Source organism: Danio aesculapii, chromosome 7 (genome assembly GCF_903798145.1).
Source record: "Danio aesculapii chromosome 7, fDanAes4.1, whole genome shotgun sequence".
NCBI classification, from domain to species: domain Eukaryota; kingdom Metazoa; phylum Chordata; class Actinopteri; order Cypriniformes; family Danionidae; genus Danio; species Danio aesculapii.
The window spans coordinates 30,122,954-30,140,701 of record NC_079441.1 but is presented as its reverse complement, the minus strand read 5'-3'; the positions used below and the strand labels follow the sequence as shown (position 1 = coordinate 30,140,701).

Sequence of the window (17,748 nt, the reverse complement as noted above, 5' to 3'; positions counted from 1 at the left end):
ATATTTCCCATGTCTCCTTAAGTACACCTGATTCAAATCATCAATTCATTAGCAGAGACTGAAAGACCTGCAAACCTGTGACAGACAGGAGACATCCAAAACATGCCGTGTTAGTTGTCCTCCAGGAACATGGTTGAGAAACACTGGTTCAAACGATCGCCCGATTCTCAAACAAAGCCATCACATGACTTTAGAGTACTTAAAATGTAAGTACATTGACCATTTTTTTGGTATTAGCATTATTATTAAAACATGCCATTCATTTTCCTTCGGCTTAGTCCCTTATTTATCAGGGGTCTCCACAGTGGAATGAACTACCAACTATTCCAGCATATGTTTTACCCAGTGGATGCCCTTCCAGCCGCAACCCACTGGGAAACACCCTTACACTCACATTCACACACATACACACCCATATACTATTTCCAGTTTAGTCCATCCAATTCACCCATAGCTCATGTCTTTGGACTGTGGGGGAAACCGACTCGAACACAGGGAGAACATGCAAACTCCACATAGAAATGCCAACTGGCCCAGCCGGGACTCAAACCAGCGAATTTCTTGCTGTGAGGCGACAGTGCTAATCACTGAGCCACCATGCCGCCCATGCCAGATATGTTCATTGTTTTTAAGGCTATATGCAAAGGAACAAATACTGACAGAAAATGTATCAATTGGAGTGAAGAGACATGTATTGTCAGAAATGTTAATTCAGGAAAACAATAATAGTTTACAATATAATAATGTGAGCATTGCTAGAGCCGTTATGTAAACAAGAAAGTGTTCATCCAGTCACATTGACACTACAAATAAGAACCTTAACCCTGGATTAAGGAAAGTTTAGCATAAGAAGCCTAAGATTAATTGCTAACTCTGTGTAAATTATGAACAAAATGAAATGAGAAGCAAAATAACCAAGGATTTAGTTTATCCCAGGGTTTAAAATGACCTAGGGTTAACTGCTTTAAGTATGAAAATCCTCCATGTGTTGAAGGAACAACAGCTTGGAAATTCAACCAGATAACTTCCTTTGTGTTCCACCGGGGAAAAAATGGCACTGGTTTCAGGCGACATGAGGGCGCACAGATGAGAATCCCATCATCTTGCCACGAACTATCCTTTTTAAAGTGTCTCTCTCTTCTTGGGAATTCTTTCTTCCTTCTCGCTGATAAATGTAGTCTTCTGCAGGGTGGAGAGAACAGTGATTGAGGCTGATGTGGTGTGGCATGTTGTTTTGAGTGTCAGTGTTAAACCCGTGTGTGAGCATCACTCAAAGGCACTCTGTGTGAGTTTGCCTGGCAGGCTGCTGGACTCACGCTGAGCTAATCCTGAACTCCGGGGTGCTCTAGCAGCGCTTAAACCCTAAACACTTCAGCAGAGAGGAGGTGCTGTAATCAGCCTGTGTTTCTGTCAATGCTGCTGGAAAGTATATAATTTTTGCTTTTTTCACCCCTTTTATTATTGTTTCCCATTCTTTACTCGGTTTATCTCTTCTGTGCTTTTTTCCTCACATCTGCTTTATTTTCCTGACCTTGACTGATGTAGGCTCGAGGAACCTTCTTTAAAACTGTCTAATCAATAGTTGCTGCTGATTTGTTCCCTCTTTCTTTTTCACCTAGCAGAGGCTTGATTTAATATGAGTGCTTAACAGATTTAGCGAGAATTTGAGTGAGATTGCTGCAAGAAATTTTAAAGATGGGCCAAGTTTTATGGGCAAACACAAACATTGAGTACATTTATGTACACGGACACCAGTAATCCGATTTTAATGCGATTAACACAATGCTCTGATTGAGAGTCTACCATGTAAACAGCAATTTTTGATTACCTTAATCCGACTAAAGTCATAATCGAACTAAACAAATCGTATTACGACATGTGGAGTATGCTGATTTTTGTCCCATCATTGAAGTGTAGTACAGACATGTAAACACCTTACTAAAACAATTACTGACGTTTCAGAGATTTTTGCTGCATTTTGTGACAGGATAATCTATATACACATGGCTGTTTGACACTATTCTCTGCACCTACCGAGTCAGTGAGGAACCACAGACAACTGCATTGCAAAATGCGAAGAGTTTTTTTCCCATATGGCGTGCAGTATCAAACTCCATTAAAACAACACTCTTCCAGCAGTTCATACTTGCATCCAATATCTGGTTTGTCACAAGGGGCATGAATGAAATGTTCCTGAATGAAAGTGAGAGTGCCGAACTGCAGTAAAATTTGACAAATTAAAAATGAAACACCCGAAATTACATGAAACTCCAGAGGAAATGTGGATAGCGTGGTGACGCAATGACGTTAATCGAATTATGGGCTATAACATGTAAAATGGGATTATGAAAGGAACATTCAAAAAGCAACTCATGTAAACACCTTAATCATTTTATTAACATATTCAGATTAAGGCAAATAATTTTATTACTGATGTCCATGGAAACATAGTCAATGAAAATGTTGTAATTTGATGTATTTGATTAGTAAAAGGAAGTAAAATGTAAACATAAAATTTTGTTTATTGTTCATGAATAATGAGTTAAATGTTTTAATGATTTGAAAGGAGTGTAGCCAAAGATGGATCGAAAAATCTGAAAACAAATAGAGTTTCAATGTTATTATTTAAAATAACTTTTTACTAGTTGAATACATTAGTTAATTTTCATTTATTCCAATGATGTAAAGCTGAATGTTAAGCAATTATTTCAGCCTTCAGTTTCACATGATCTTTCTGAAATTATTCTAATATGCCGATTTAGAAACTAGTGATTCCATTATATACTGTAGCTGCAGCCATATCATTATCAACAGATACATGCTTAAATGTTTTAATGTAATTCTTAAAGTCCCAAATCTGAAAATAAATCATCAGCCCACAAATTGTGGATTTTTCTGCCGGTGGATCATACAGATATGTGGTGAGGGCCATGAGTTTTGATTGGTGCTCTCCACATGACATGACGTTGCAAACAATAGTTGCTCTTTTCAGTTTATGCTCACAGTTTCTAAGTGCTTTGTGAGAAGTATAAATGGCCCCATTTTGGGCCATTTATTTCATATGGTACAATACTCAATATCGCAATATGTATCACAGTAAAATTTAATATTGCAATGTCATTTTTTTTTCAATATCGTGCAGCCCTAATTTACTCATAAAATGTTTTTCACAATTATTGAGATTTCTTTGGGGACAACATAATTGTTTTATGTTCAACCTGCTTACATTTGTTAAATTGACTTAAGCGATTTGAGTTGGGAAAACATGAATGAATTGTGTGGTACCTTATATATTGTAGTATTTAGCTCTTCTATGAACATGATTTCTGCAGGAGTAATGAAGTAATGACAACTCCCATGATTCCATAATCAGTCACAGCATCTTCAAGTGTTTGCTTGTAGTGAATGCATGCTGACAAGTGGCTAAAATGACATATAATAGATTTTTTATTACATGTATTGCGTTAGAGTTATGTATAAATGTTGAAAACAGTTGTATTGTTTATTGTTTTGGTGGAATCCATGATACTTATTTTCTATGATTCTTTGATGAATGGGATGTTAAGAAGAATAGAATGCCTTTGAAAAAAATTGTAATAATGTTTACAATGATTTTTACAAATCATATATGCAAATTATAACTCTTATTGTGCTTTTAATGTGAGCATTTGCACTTTGAGTCAGTGAAGTAAACATAATACTGCCACCTAAATGTGTGAGTTAAAAAGAAGAGCACAAAAGCTTGCCAAGTGCCAAATCAAGCAGAACAGCATCAAACCTACTGCAGTTTTATATGATGTAATAATAAATGATGTATTATAGTTTGGGGAATTCCATTTGTAAGTTATGCACAAGTGACTTTGACATCAATGCTCAAAAACATCTAAACGTTTTCATGTGCAGAGTTATCATGAGCAGATGAGAGCACTGATATAGCGATGAACAGATTGAGAAGTTTTCAGTTGCTCTGGGAACGTGCGTGTGTGTGTGTATTTGTGTGTGTGACCCTGCAGAATGACGCCCTGCTGGTGCTGCAATAAAATCCTGTAAGAAGTCAGAGGAAAAATAGTGTCTGTTAATAAAACGGGGGAATTGACAGAGATTCTTGCCTCACAAATGGAGCAGAAACAGCAGTGAGATAAGAGAGAGAGAGATATATATAATTCAACCCACTTTAGCAATATAATGAAAGGCTGTTTTTTTTTTCTCTCCCACTTTATTTATTAGTCATGTGATCTGCAGTGACAGTCGATGCATTCTATCCTGCACCTAAAGGCGATATATTTTGGGGCTGGAATTTGAGCGATGATGCCAGAGTTGGTGTCTAGCTGTGCCCTTGTGCCCCCCCGCCCAACTTGAGATGGATTCCTGAGCCGCAGGCAGAGGCTGCTACTGCTTTAGCCCATCGCTGACTGAAACCCGATACCTCCAGAGCCAAGCACAAGAGAGTCCGCTAAGCTCTCCTTTTTATCGTGCTAAGTCAGGACAGACTGCTGTTTTATTGTTGATTTTCTCATCTGCATGGAGATGGGTGTCAGTATTCTACTTGAAGACATTGTTAGGAATGTTAAGTTTGATTTAAGGCTCATTCACACAAAGGTTGACTGATAAAGATATCATTGTAAAAATATGTTTTTTTGATGGTGCTGTTCAAACATTTGGTGGCACAGTGGCTCAGTGGTCACCCCACAGGAAGAAGGTTGCTGGTTTGAATCCCAGGAGGCATTTCTGTGTGGAGTTTGCATGTTCTCCACATGTTTGTGTGGGTTTCCCCAGGGTGCTCTGGTTTCCCCCAAAGTACATGTGGCATAGATGAATTGGATGAACTAAATTAGCTTTAGTGTATGTGTGTGTAGAACATGTATGGATGTTTCCCAGTGCTGGTTTGTGCCTGGAAGGGTATCCACTGCATAAAAAAAATTGTTGGCGGTTCCTTCTGCTATGGTGACCCCTCATAAATTAGGGACTAACTCAAAGGAGAATGAATGAATGAATGGATGGATGTTTAGACATTCTATTGACTGTGTGTAACATTGGAGCTGAGGTTCCTGTTACACTGAGCTTGATACGATAAAGCATTTTGTTGAAAAACTGTGCTTTCAACCCAAACTTAAAGCACTTGATCACCAATGGCAAATTCATGCTTGCATCCAAGGTGGCACTGACTACAATAACTGACTAATCAGCTTGACTGCTACGCTCATCCTGATCTTCTGTCTTTACTGGCTTAAACTTTAAACTTTATCCACTGCACAATTTACAACAGTAAATGACGATTGTAAATGTAAATAAAGATTAGTACTAGGCATGGGACGATGACTGTTTTCAAGGTATACCGCGGTTTGGAAAAGTTTCAGTAATACTGTTCTTTAGGTATGTGTAAGATTTATTTATTTTTTTTTGGACAACAGTATCTCCAGCAGAAAAGTATACAGTACTTTACAGTATTCAAAGGTGCCATTTTAAATTGTAAAGAAATCAGTGTTTTTGAAAATAATGAAGACAGCATAAGTCAATGATTAATTTTCATTATTTAGTCTGACATGTTTTAAATCTTTCAAAAATAAAATATATTGTTTTCAAAGGGAAAAAAATGTGTTGTTTTTTACCCAGACATTTGAAAATAACATATTTTAGAGCAGTAATCACAATACCGTGAAACTGTGATATTTTTATCCAAGGTTATCATACCGTCAGAGTCTTATACCAGCCCATGCCTAATTAGCACTACACCGGAATCAATCTACATTGTATAAAGATGTAAAGAAACAAATGTTACTTTACTAACTTGACTATGATAGTTATTGTACGGTTTTTACACTTGTCTTAAATGTACTTTTGGGTCCCATTTTCTCTGTAATTGTTTGCCACTTATCTTACCTTTTTTCTCAATATTTTTCAAGTTGCTCAGACTTTGACCAGAACATTCTCTATTTTCAGTCATCAAAAATGCCTCAGCTCCAGGCACACTAAAGCTCAAATCTAACTGGGAAGCTAATTGGCTCCACTGGCTTGAGTCATTGTCATGTCATGCAACTGTGGTTGGTGTCCACCTTAGTTAATATCATTCAACCCTGTTGCTTATTAGCCTGAACTTTGGGAATGTTGGAATTTATATTTTTTTCTAGTTTACACATTCATAGGCCATTTGATCTATGGCTCATGAAGGAAAATATTCTTGAAGTTACAGTAAAAGCAGCCAAAGTAACTTTGTAATTAAATATCAGCTGACTGTACTAAACAATCTATTTGTACTTTAAGATAAACTTCTTATACATTCAGCAATTTGTATATGGGACCAACAAAATAAAGTGAAGTGGTTCTAAATGTAAAAGAATAGCAGACTTGAAATCGCAACTGGGCGGTGCGGTAGCGCAGGGAGTATTGCTGTCGCATAACAGAAAGAAGGTCACTGGTTCGAGCCTCGTCTGGGTCAGTTGGCATATCTGTGTGGAGTTTGCATGTTCACCCCGTGTTTGCGTGAGTTTCCTCCGGGTGCTCCGGTTTCCCCCCACAACTCCAAAGACATGCACTATAGGGGAATTGGGTTAGCTAAATTGTCCTTAGTGTATGTGTGTGAATGAGAGTGTATGGGTGTTACCCTGTAATGAGTTGCAGCTGGAAGGGCATCCACTGCATAAAGCATATGCTGGATAAGTTGGCGGTTCATTCCGCTGTGGCGACCCCTGATGAATAAAGGGACTAAGCTGAAAAGAAAATAAATGAATAAATAAATAAAACCACAACTGTGTGAATATAATGGCACAGAGAAGCAGAACTATATTCATTGAGTCACTTACAAAATATTTTCTTACTGCTGATGGATGATAAAAAAAGATAGATAGCCAATAAAATACAAAAAGTGTATTTAAAGCGTGTGATGACTTTTTACAGTGAACAGAATATTATTGTGCTTTAGAGTTGATACTAGATATAGTTGTCTTTAGAATCCTTATTATTGGTGTGTTTTACAATCGGTGTGAATCGTGTGTGAATTTTATTTGTTTAGCAGACAAGCTAGCAACATTTTACTGATCAGGGTGCATTTCGCAAACAACAACGTAACCCGTGGCTGAACTATCACAGTACAATGCATCGTTTGGGAAAAGAACAATGTAGTGACGAGTGTTTCCCAAGAACCCGTAGTTTTTCTGTCGCACATCCATTGTTTTAACCATGTTAGTTATAACGTAAAACTTGTTTAGAGAAGAACCCCATAATTTCTTTGTACAAAATATATTGTTTTACATGCACACGCATTTAAAATAAAATCCAAGATTAGTAAAAATATGCACTCGTTTTCCATATTAATTGAAATATATGTAAATAGCACATATAGGTCCTACTGTATGTTTCCCTTACAAATATTATTAAGATATTCTATTCCAATTACATATTCTATTCTAAAACATAAAATCACTTACAAAAGATTAACACGTATTCTAAAATAATATATTAATAATGAGGCTATTTATTAAGAAATGAAATTTAATATTTATTTTTATTAGGAAATGAAAAAAATCTGACTTTGATGATGATGATGATGATGATGATCATCATCATCATTATTATTAAAGTCAGATTTTTTGGGTTATTTACTTATAATTATTATCATTAATAATAATAATAATAATAATAATAATAATAATAATAATAATAATAATAATAAAAAGTAGGATATTGTTTATATATTTTTTATTTTTTTGAAAAGTCTACTTTTACAATTTGACATGCAAACCACTGCAGAAATGTTCTAACCAATAGGTCCATGTCATAAACAGTAGGCTACATTTCTTAATAATTAACCTACTATAAAATAAAAGCATTAACGTATGCTGTGTTATGTTTTCACAAGCTTTGGAGCAATGACTGTAAAAAAATATACTAGCTTTGGAGGCGTAACATAAATTCCCTACGGCTGTGTTCAAAATGGCGTCCATGTTTTCAAAGTGCACTGCGAAGGGAGCGCAATTGTAAGCATGAAGATCACTAAAACTGTAAAAATACTTTTAAAGCAAATTACACTTAAGAAAGATGACTTTAATGCTTTTTTAATTATTCCAAGTTTAAATGTTAGAATGTTCTTAACGAATAGGGGGATAACGGGGAATAGAACACAGCCAGGAACTATGTTTCTAACTACAACTCCAGAGGGTTAGTTGCAAGTGCACAAGTTTGCGAATGTTCGTTGGAACGTCGAATTTGGGAAACGTCAAATTAACAAACTATGTTTGTAATGACAGAACTTGCGACCTTAGTTGGCTATCGATGGTTTTCGGAAACGCACCCCAGGTTGGTCCACTAAGGTCTTTATACCAAAGTTTGGTAGTGTATGCTAATGTGCTAGCATCCAAATGGTGATCTCCTCAACTACTGTAAGATTTGAATGTAAATAAACCCAGAGATTTTTCACTATATGTAGCTTCGAAATGCTAAGAAAATAAGTTTTGTTGCTCTTATTTTAACTGCTGCTCTTGAAAGAACAATGAAAATCTCACCATCCTATCAGTATGTTGTGATGGACTGGCTATACTGAAAGACTGTGGTTTTACGTGGTTTGGAAGATGGATGGAGAGATGAATGGATGGAAAATTTTTACATGAATAGTACACTAGCTTTACACACATTTACACACATGGTATGTCAGTGAATGGCATTTGGTTTAAATCAAGGGGACATGAGACAGATTTCACTACACTACTGATCTAGACAGAAAGTGTGACTATCAATCAAATTCACTGCAGATTCATTTCCCGAACCATTTCTTCCCATTCACTACACTGATATATCACATCTGCCAGGCAGATGAATTGACATATAACTGTTAATTGTAAGATTAATATCAGCAGATAATCATCCTCACTTGACTGACAAATTTTTTCCTGAATAGTAGCCTTTATAATTGATGACGCATGTGCCTAAGAGTATTGTTCAAAGTTTGGTGGCTGGACAGTGCTTTTTCAGAAATTTAATCTAAAGAAATGTATTCTTTTATTCGACAAGGATGCAATAAAATGATGATAAAGGACTATTATATTATATTATATTACATTATATTACATTATATTATGTTCTATTATATTACATTATATGATATTATATTTTATTATGTTATGTTATATTATATTATATTACGTTATATTACATTACATTACGTTATATTATATTATATTATATTATATTATATTATATTATATTATATTATATTATATTATATTATATCATATTATATTATATTATATTATATTATATTATATTATATTATATTATATTATATTATATTATATTATATTATATTATATTATATTATAGTCTTTTAGCTGTGTAACACAATATGTTTTATTCAGTTTAGGCTTCACATTATATTATATTAGATCAAATGAGAAGAGAATTTTTTCACAGTGTATTAAATTAATACAGTTACAAATAATAATAATAATAATAAAGTATAAATAATGATAACAATAATAATATCACAAGTATTATTAATATATCATAATAAAAATATAATACATATATTTAAAAAAATATTTATATTATTATTATTATTAACAATAATAATATTATTATTGTTGTTATTATTATTATTATTATTATTATTAACGTCAATAATAATAATAATAATAATTATTGTTGTTGATGATGTTAATGTTGTTGTTATTGCGATTATTGTTATTATTGTTATTGGTATTATTATTAATATTGTTATGATAATGATAATAATAACCAAAATATTGAAACCCTGAAAGCTTTTTATTGCCATTAGCTTCTGATTTAAAATTTTACAAAAAAATTTAATTTAATTTTTTTCATTGGCGTAACGACAAAATCAACCTTACAGAAAAAAATATGAAAAAATGTTTTATACTGTATACATTGTGCAAATTAAATGTCAATTTCAGCATTCTTCTGTGTAAAGCCTCTAGCATCCAGGTGTTAATAGGTGTGCATTGTGTATGTTTTGTGTGTCAGGTCTGACCTGCGGGGCCGAGCTCTCCTTCACCCTGGAGCCCAGTGACATCATCGCGGTCCAGCAGCAGCCCCTGATGCTGCACTGCCAGGTGGAGGGAATCCCACCCATTAGCACCCAGTGGAGGCGCAGTGGAGCCCTCGTCCAGGAGGACCACAACTATGTCATGTTCACCAACGGCTCGCTGCTGATCACACACTTCCAGAAGACCAAGACTGATGGCTCATCTGATGAAGGAGACTATGAGTGCATTGCGCAGAACTTCTTCGGCCTGGTTGTGAGCCGCAAAGCCAGAGTTCAGGCTGCTAGTGAGTAAAGTTTCTGTGGCTTGTAATTCAGAGATGACACCTTGTTGTTTATTTCACACTATACTACTACCACCTGTTCGTTTTAGTGCTCAAGTACTTTTAAATGGCAAGCACTTAAAAGAGAAAGTGTCTTAGTTTTATTAGAGAGCTGATATAATTGCGAGCAGTTGGTGATTAAAATTAAATTTTAATGCGGATCCATCTGTTTTAGGAAGAATAGACTGCCATTGGTGATGATGGAAATAAACCTGCTTTATAGTTATTACTGTATGTTCCATAATTTTTTAGCTCATTTTTATGAATCTTTTTTTTATATAAACACTAAAACAGAGATGCCCAAATTAGGGCCTGTGGGCCAAACTTTGCCCATGGTAACCTTTGATTTGGCTCACCATCCTGTCTGAGAAGAGGAGAATGATGGGGATGGTTAAAACACTGTCATTTTTAATTTAATGGAACTTTTTGTTTGTTTGTTTTATTGCTAAGCTACAAAAAACTAACTGAAATGAAATGTTTTAAATGAATCAGTTTTTTTTTTTCTTAAAAGTACATACATGTACTGTCACCCGACAGATAGAAGACAATGTAGAGACATCAGTAAGCAAATGAAGGCAAAATTAGACTAGTGTATCCAGCATTGATTCCACTGTGTTATAAATGTGATTGTTTATGTTTTTATTGAATTAAGTTATTATTTAAAAATTATTATTTTTTTTAAATTAACAATGACAACGTTAATGTCCTCAGCCCACGGCTCATAATGATATTCGGTTTTTGACCCTTCATATGAAAAAGTTTGGGCACCCCTGCACTTAAATTTACATAGCTGCTACTGCTATTACTGTAGCACCACCACCACCACTACTACTACTACTACTACTACTACAACTACAACTACAACTAACTAATAATAATTATAATTATAATAATAAATCCCAAACAGTTGTTTAAATAAATTATTTTACTTTATTTTATTAAAATAACTACGTATTTACTTGCTATGTTTACTGTAAACAATACTATTACTACTAATGTATGTATATATATATATATATATATATATATATATATATATATATATATATATATATATATATATATATATATGCTGTACAGTGCTCAGCATACAGTATATGAGTACACCCCTTACAGATCTTCAATGGAATGCTTTGCAATAATAGATTTGTGCATATATTAGTCAGTACTGAAGCCAAATCTGGAGCTAATCTAGCAAAAACTCTTACGATAGCAGTCAAAAAAATTTCTACACTCTTCTCTTATACACAAAATATATTAACTATTAATAATGTTTTATAAAAGAGGAAAATTCAAGAGAAAATATTCTTAAATTTTTTGTTTAAATATTGTAATTTAAACTGTGTTACTTAAAGGTATTATCTCTTTCTATTTCTAAAAATGTACGGGGACTAAAATATAATTTTGATAAATATATTTGTTTATTAAATATTTTGTTCAGATGCCCCACAATTTATTGGCTATATTTACTGATTTAAGGGATAAAAATATTCATTTTTAAAATGAGGTGTAGGCATGGGCCGGTATAAGATTCTGACAGTATGATAACTTTGGAAAAAGGTATCATAAGTATTGACTTTTCCAAGCCACAGTATACCTTGAAAAATGGTTATTGTCCCATGCCTTATGGAGTGTACTCAATTATGTTGAGCCCTAACTATATATTATATTGTTATCATGCATCAAATGTATCGCTATAGTAAATAAAATATCTAGATCCTCCACTAGATTGTCCTGTGAATCTGCAGTGAGTTTGACAGAAGCCTCCTCCAGATCGGAATCCTCCACAGAGCACACAGTGTTCAAGCTCGGCGTGACGTTCACTCGGGCTACATTAACTTTGGATGAACTGAACACGGGGGACACAGGGGGCTGCAACAAGCCATTTGATATATGGACAATGGGCGCGTTCTATTTCTCGAGATAAATTGGCTTGTAGGATCCAGTCTGGCTTTTTGTGCGCTCCCGCTCGTGCTAGTGTTGTGATTTATACGACCAAATCTCTGGCTCTTGTATTGAACTTAGCTATCAAACCAGGCCATGCTGTGCTCTTTTTGCACCGCTTTTGTCGCCGTCACAATAATCTGGAGTGCTGTTGTTCGCCCACTTGCTGCTCGCAGGCACCAAGACTAAATTTGCTTTTCTTGGTCATCCATACCCACCGTGGTCCCGTATGAATCGTGCCTTGTTCTTGTCCAGCTCTGAAAAGTTGTTACTGTATTGTGCTTCTGATTGGATTTTCATAAACTCAGCATGCGTTTGTGCCAGCTAAAGATGACTTATTATCATTTGTCCCCTCTCATGCCGTCCACAATGCGTTTGATCTTTTCATCCAGATGCTGGATTTAATGTAGAAGAAAGGGCCTTATGGAGGCTTCTTTATGTTCTCTTTAGCGGTTAGCAGGAGGTAGCCATGTTGTAAATAGTAGCTGAGGGGAGAGAGCAGAGTTGGTCATTAAATGGATGTCAGCCGAGTGTTAATTTGAAAGCGCACTGCAGTGTTAATGTGAAAGTGTGTTTTTGTGATGACGTGAGGAATTCGGGGGCCGCTTGCTGTTATTATGTGGTGCTTGAGAACGAATAAGCTCTTAGCAATCAGCCCTTTTCGCATGAACTTCAAGCAATCAGAAGTTACAATCACCTGTTAACTTGCATTGAAAAACCTGGGAAAAATTTGAATATTTCCTGAACTTAATAGTTATTTATATACGGTGTATTTTTAACATTAGAACTACCTAGACAGATTGTTTTTAAATTTTGTAATTAATAACTTTGTTAAAATAAGGTCCGTTTAACTGCAATACCCTCCCTTTTCCTAAATGTGTGTAGATGACATTCTAATATTGTTATTTTATTCAATTTACAAAACATTTACAAGTATTATACATTGAATGGCCATAAGGCTACCTTTTCCAATGCTTTTTACAGTGTGCTTCTATTGCCTAGCAAAATTATGCTAACAATATACAACTTTCTAGTAGCAAAAACATAACTTTACTTCAGAAATGTCTTCCAAGCAGTAAAAATGTTGTTTTTGGGAGTTTGGAAAAAGCAAACAAATGCTTTTTAGATTGCCAGACAAATAGAAGCTTCGAATGTAAATGTAGCATGACACAAATTTAATTTGGTCAGAATGACACTTATTGCCATTCTAGTAGTAAAAACTGGGCGGTGTTAAATATATATTTATTTTTAAACATAAATAATTAATATTTAAGGAAATGATTATGTAACTTTTTCTATAGACACATATTTATTAAAATAGAAAGACACAATGCACAAACATTGCAGAGTCTCTATCTGACAAAAGTCTTGTCATTGATCCCAGTTGTAAGAGCAACAAATAATAACTTGACTTCTAGTTGATCATTTCGAAAAGTGGCAGAAGGTAGATTTTTCCAATGAATCATCACAAATACTGCAGAGGTCCTATTGGAACCCACATGGACCCAAGATTCTCACAAAAATCAGTCAAGTTTGCTGAAAGAAAAATCATGGTTTGGGGTTTAGATTTAGTATGGGGGTGTGCGAGAGATCTGCAGCGTGGATGGCAACATCAACAGCCTAAAGTATCAAGATATTTGTGCTGCCCTTTACATTACAAACCACAGGAGAGAGCAAAATCTTCAGCTGTATAGCGGTCCTTTTCATACTTAAGCCTCAAGGTGCTCCAGGATTGTCCAGCCTACACACCAGATGTAAACTTTATTGAGCATGTTTGGGGTAAGATGGAGGAGGCATTGAAGATTAATCTAAAGAGTCCTGCAAGAACTCTTTCTTTGCCATTCCAGATGACTTTATTAATAAGTTATTTCAGTCATTGCAGAGATGTATGGGATGCAGTCCTCCAAGCTCATGGGAGTCATGCATAATATTAAATATTTTTCCACTGCACCATGACTTAATATTCTATACTGTACATTATTTCTCTTAAGTGACAAAACTTTTGTCTAAGCAAAGTCAGACCTTTACTGTCCTAATGAAATAATTAAAAAATCAAGGCATGATCATATTTTATTTTCAGGTTATTTCCGAATAGATTATAAAATTTAACTCTAAAAATTAACTGTATAACCTAGCGCCACCCCATCTTTCCGATCTGATCACTATTAAGGCGCAAACTCGATCGCTTGAATAAAAGTCCGACTGCCATCTAATGCAAATACCTCGATTTCGTCTCAAATGCAGGGATAGAGCCTTGCTGTTGTGGGTTCGAAACTATGGAATAAGTTACCATTAAAAATCAGAATAGCACCTACTCTATCTAAATTTAAATCGATGCTAAAGATTCATTTTTTTTGAGTGCATTTTACATTCCCTAATGACGGTTTCAGGCTATATTAAACTGATTCTTTCTTGGAAATGTTTACTGTTCTCACTATTGTTTTATATTGTTGTTTTTATTGTAGTATATTGCTGTTTTTGTCTGCTACTGCTACTGTACAGCACCTTGGTCAACTAAAGGTCGTAATTAAATGTGCTCTAGAAATAAACTTTGATTTGATTTGATATTTTGGTAAAATAAGCATAATTTAGAGGCCTTTCATATCAGCCATTTCTGATACCTAATGATCAACTAGAAATCAAGTTGTTATTTGTTGTTCCTAAAACTTGGATCGGCGAAAAGACTTTAGTCAGGTAGTGTAGATATTTATAATACATTTGGTGAAAACATAAAGTCGCAATGACTGATTTGCTTAGAGAGATTTTCCAGTAGTATTGTAGTTTTAGTATTAAATATGTACCTTCTGTCCTGATTCTGCATTGTTTGCCAGCTTGCATACATAAATAGGCACATGGATCCATCGCACACATGGTCTGAATGAACAGTTGGCGGGGATATTGAGCTCTGTGTGTGATGTGGTGTGGTCAGCGATGACATGCCTAATTTAACATCTTTTTATCGACCGCATCATACGTGTGCAATTGATTCTGCCTCCGTAAAGCAAAACAGTGTCCGCATACGTGCATCTCTGTGGCCATATTGTCTGACACTGAAAGACATCTCCGCCTGCGGTCTTCTCACAAACACACACACATGCATAGAGGCAGCCCATACTGTGCCATATCTGAACGCTGCAGTCCATTTGTTGGCCTTGTGTGTGTGTGTGTGTGTGTAATGTGAGGATCATTGACTCTTGCATGCACACACACATGGTGAAGTGAGACTGGCACACTGTGTGTAGACGGTGCACCGCTGTGTTGTGGTACACACTCTGGCTCTTCTCCCAGTGGGCCAGTGGTTACCGGCTGGCCTCTGAAGTTCCACCGTCTCTGCTGCGCCACAGGGAACAGTCAGCTCGGCTCGCTGGACACGGCGAACCTTTAAACCCCCTCTCTGATTGGTAAAGGTCAGCGCATAGTTACTGTTTTGCACCTTTTTTCGATTTCTCATCAGGGCCAGAAAGGAATATGTGTGGATTCTGCATAAATTACAGACGAACAATAGCTGGAAGATAGAGTGGGATGCAAATCCAATAGCATTGGAGATGGAGATCTATTGTCGGGCTAAATGATTGGCAAGCAGAGCTGGATGGATAAGTATAATGAAGAGCACTCAGATAAAAGCTTAATTTTATCTTGGAGAATGTTTCTTTGTTGTTTTCACACAATTGAAGTGATTCGCTAGCTATATGTACATTCAAAGTCCAATAGGGTCTACAAAATAAGGATGTGCCGGTCGAATGGCCGCTAATTGGAATCAGTTTTTCTGTCAAATTATTCCCCCAATTCATTGAGGCTGCTAACCAATTGTAGAATCCAAAGCCCATCAACACATCTAATGGAAACCATACTGGGGAATGAGGAGGGTACAATATATAGGTGTAGTTGAAATTATTAGCTGTCCTGTAATTTTTATTTTTTATTTATTTATTTATTTATTTTATTATTTTATTATTTATTTTTTTGTTATTATTATTATTTTTTTTAAATATATTTTCCAAATGATTCTTAACAGACCAAGGAGTGTCAGGGCCAGTGCTGTAGTGGTTATTGCATTGACGCATGTACTCCGGTGCTCACGGTGACCCGAGTTCAATTCTGCCTCGCGGGTCCTATGCCGATCCTTCCCCTCTCTCTGCTCTCCATGCTTTCCTGTCAATACTCTCTACTGTCTTATCCAATAAAGGTGAAAAACCCAGAATTTTTTTTTTTTTTTTTTAAACAGAGCAAGGAATTTTTCACAGTATTTCCTATAATATTTTTTATTCTGAAGAAAGTCTTATTTGTTTTATTTTGGCTAGAATAAAAGCAGTTTAAAATTTTTAAGGTCAATATTATTAGCCCCTTAAGCAATATATTTTTTTTGAAAGTCTACTGAACACACCATTATTATACAATGATGAAGTTAAGCCTTTAAATTGCACTTTAAGCTGAATGCTAGCATCTTGAAAAATATGTAGTAAAACAATATATACTGTCGTGAAAGCAAAGGAAAAAAAATCTGTTGTTAGAAATTAAAGAGTTATTAAAACTATTATGTTTAGAAATATGTTGAAAAAAATCTTCTCTCTGTTAAACAGAAATTGGGGAAAAAATATACTTGGGGGTAATAATTCAGGAGGCCTAATAATTCTGACTTAAATTGTATATAATGTAGGATACAGTGCTCAGCATAACTGAGTACACCCCATTTTGAAAATGAATATTTTTTCCCATTTCTCAGTGGCAATGTATTTTGGTGGATTAAAAAAAACAGATTTATTAAACAGATATGTTTATTAAAATAATATTTTAGTCACCAAACATATTTAGAAATTGATAGATAATATAATTAAATTCAAGCAAAATATAGAAAAATTACAACCAACAAAATTTCTACAAAATGTTTAATTTTTCCCCCCTTTTTTCTCTTTTTAAAGTTTGTATTTAATATTTCTATAACATAAATTTGGGTGTACTAGTTTTTGGACCGTTATCGTATTATTTTGTTCCAGATTTGGCTTTAGTACTGACTAATCTAATGTATATGCACAAATATATTATTGTATAGCTTCCTATTAAAAATGTGAATTTAAAAGATGAATTTAGAATTGTGAGGGGTGTACTTATATATGCTGAGCTCTGTATAATACGGCGCCATGCTGATTGTTGTTTTTTGCTTCAAATATGTGATTGGTAACTGTAAATTAATCTATGGTAGTCAGGTGGTATAACCGATACATGGTACAAGTCGCAGAGCTCAAAAAATTTCTCACTTTACAAATTGTAATTGCGAGTTGTATGAGCACATGAGTGTTTTTTTCTCAATCTCTTAATTGCAATGATCACAGTTGCATCAATGCATAAATGCTTCTGTTGTTTTAAATTGTACAATCCAATTAAAATGAAAATGAGCTCATTCTGCATTATGTGGTTGCCTCTCATTTTAAACATTGATTGTACAATAGAGATGCTTTGATCAGGATGTTCACAGCCATTAAAGACTGCTGA

The 17,748-nt window shown here is 34.9% G+C and overlaps 1 protein-coding gene across 1 annotated transcript in view; it reads left to right on the top strand.

The window, feature by feature from the left end:
- igdcc3 (immunoglobulin superfamily, DCC subclass, member 3) overlaps window positions 1–17,748 on the top strand; it is a 132,736-nt gene that overhangs the window by 8,870 nt on the left and 106,118 nt on the right. The window contains exon 2 of the mRNA XM_056461597.1: window positions 9,973–10,278. Coding sequence (XP_056317572.1) covers window positions 9,973–10,278 — 306 coding nt within the window. The remainder of the gene's footprint in view (window positions 1–9,972; window positions 10,279–17,748) is intronic.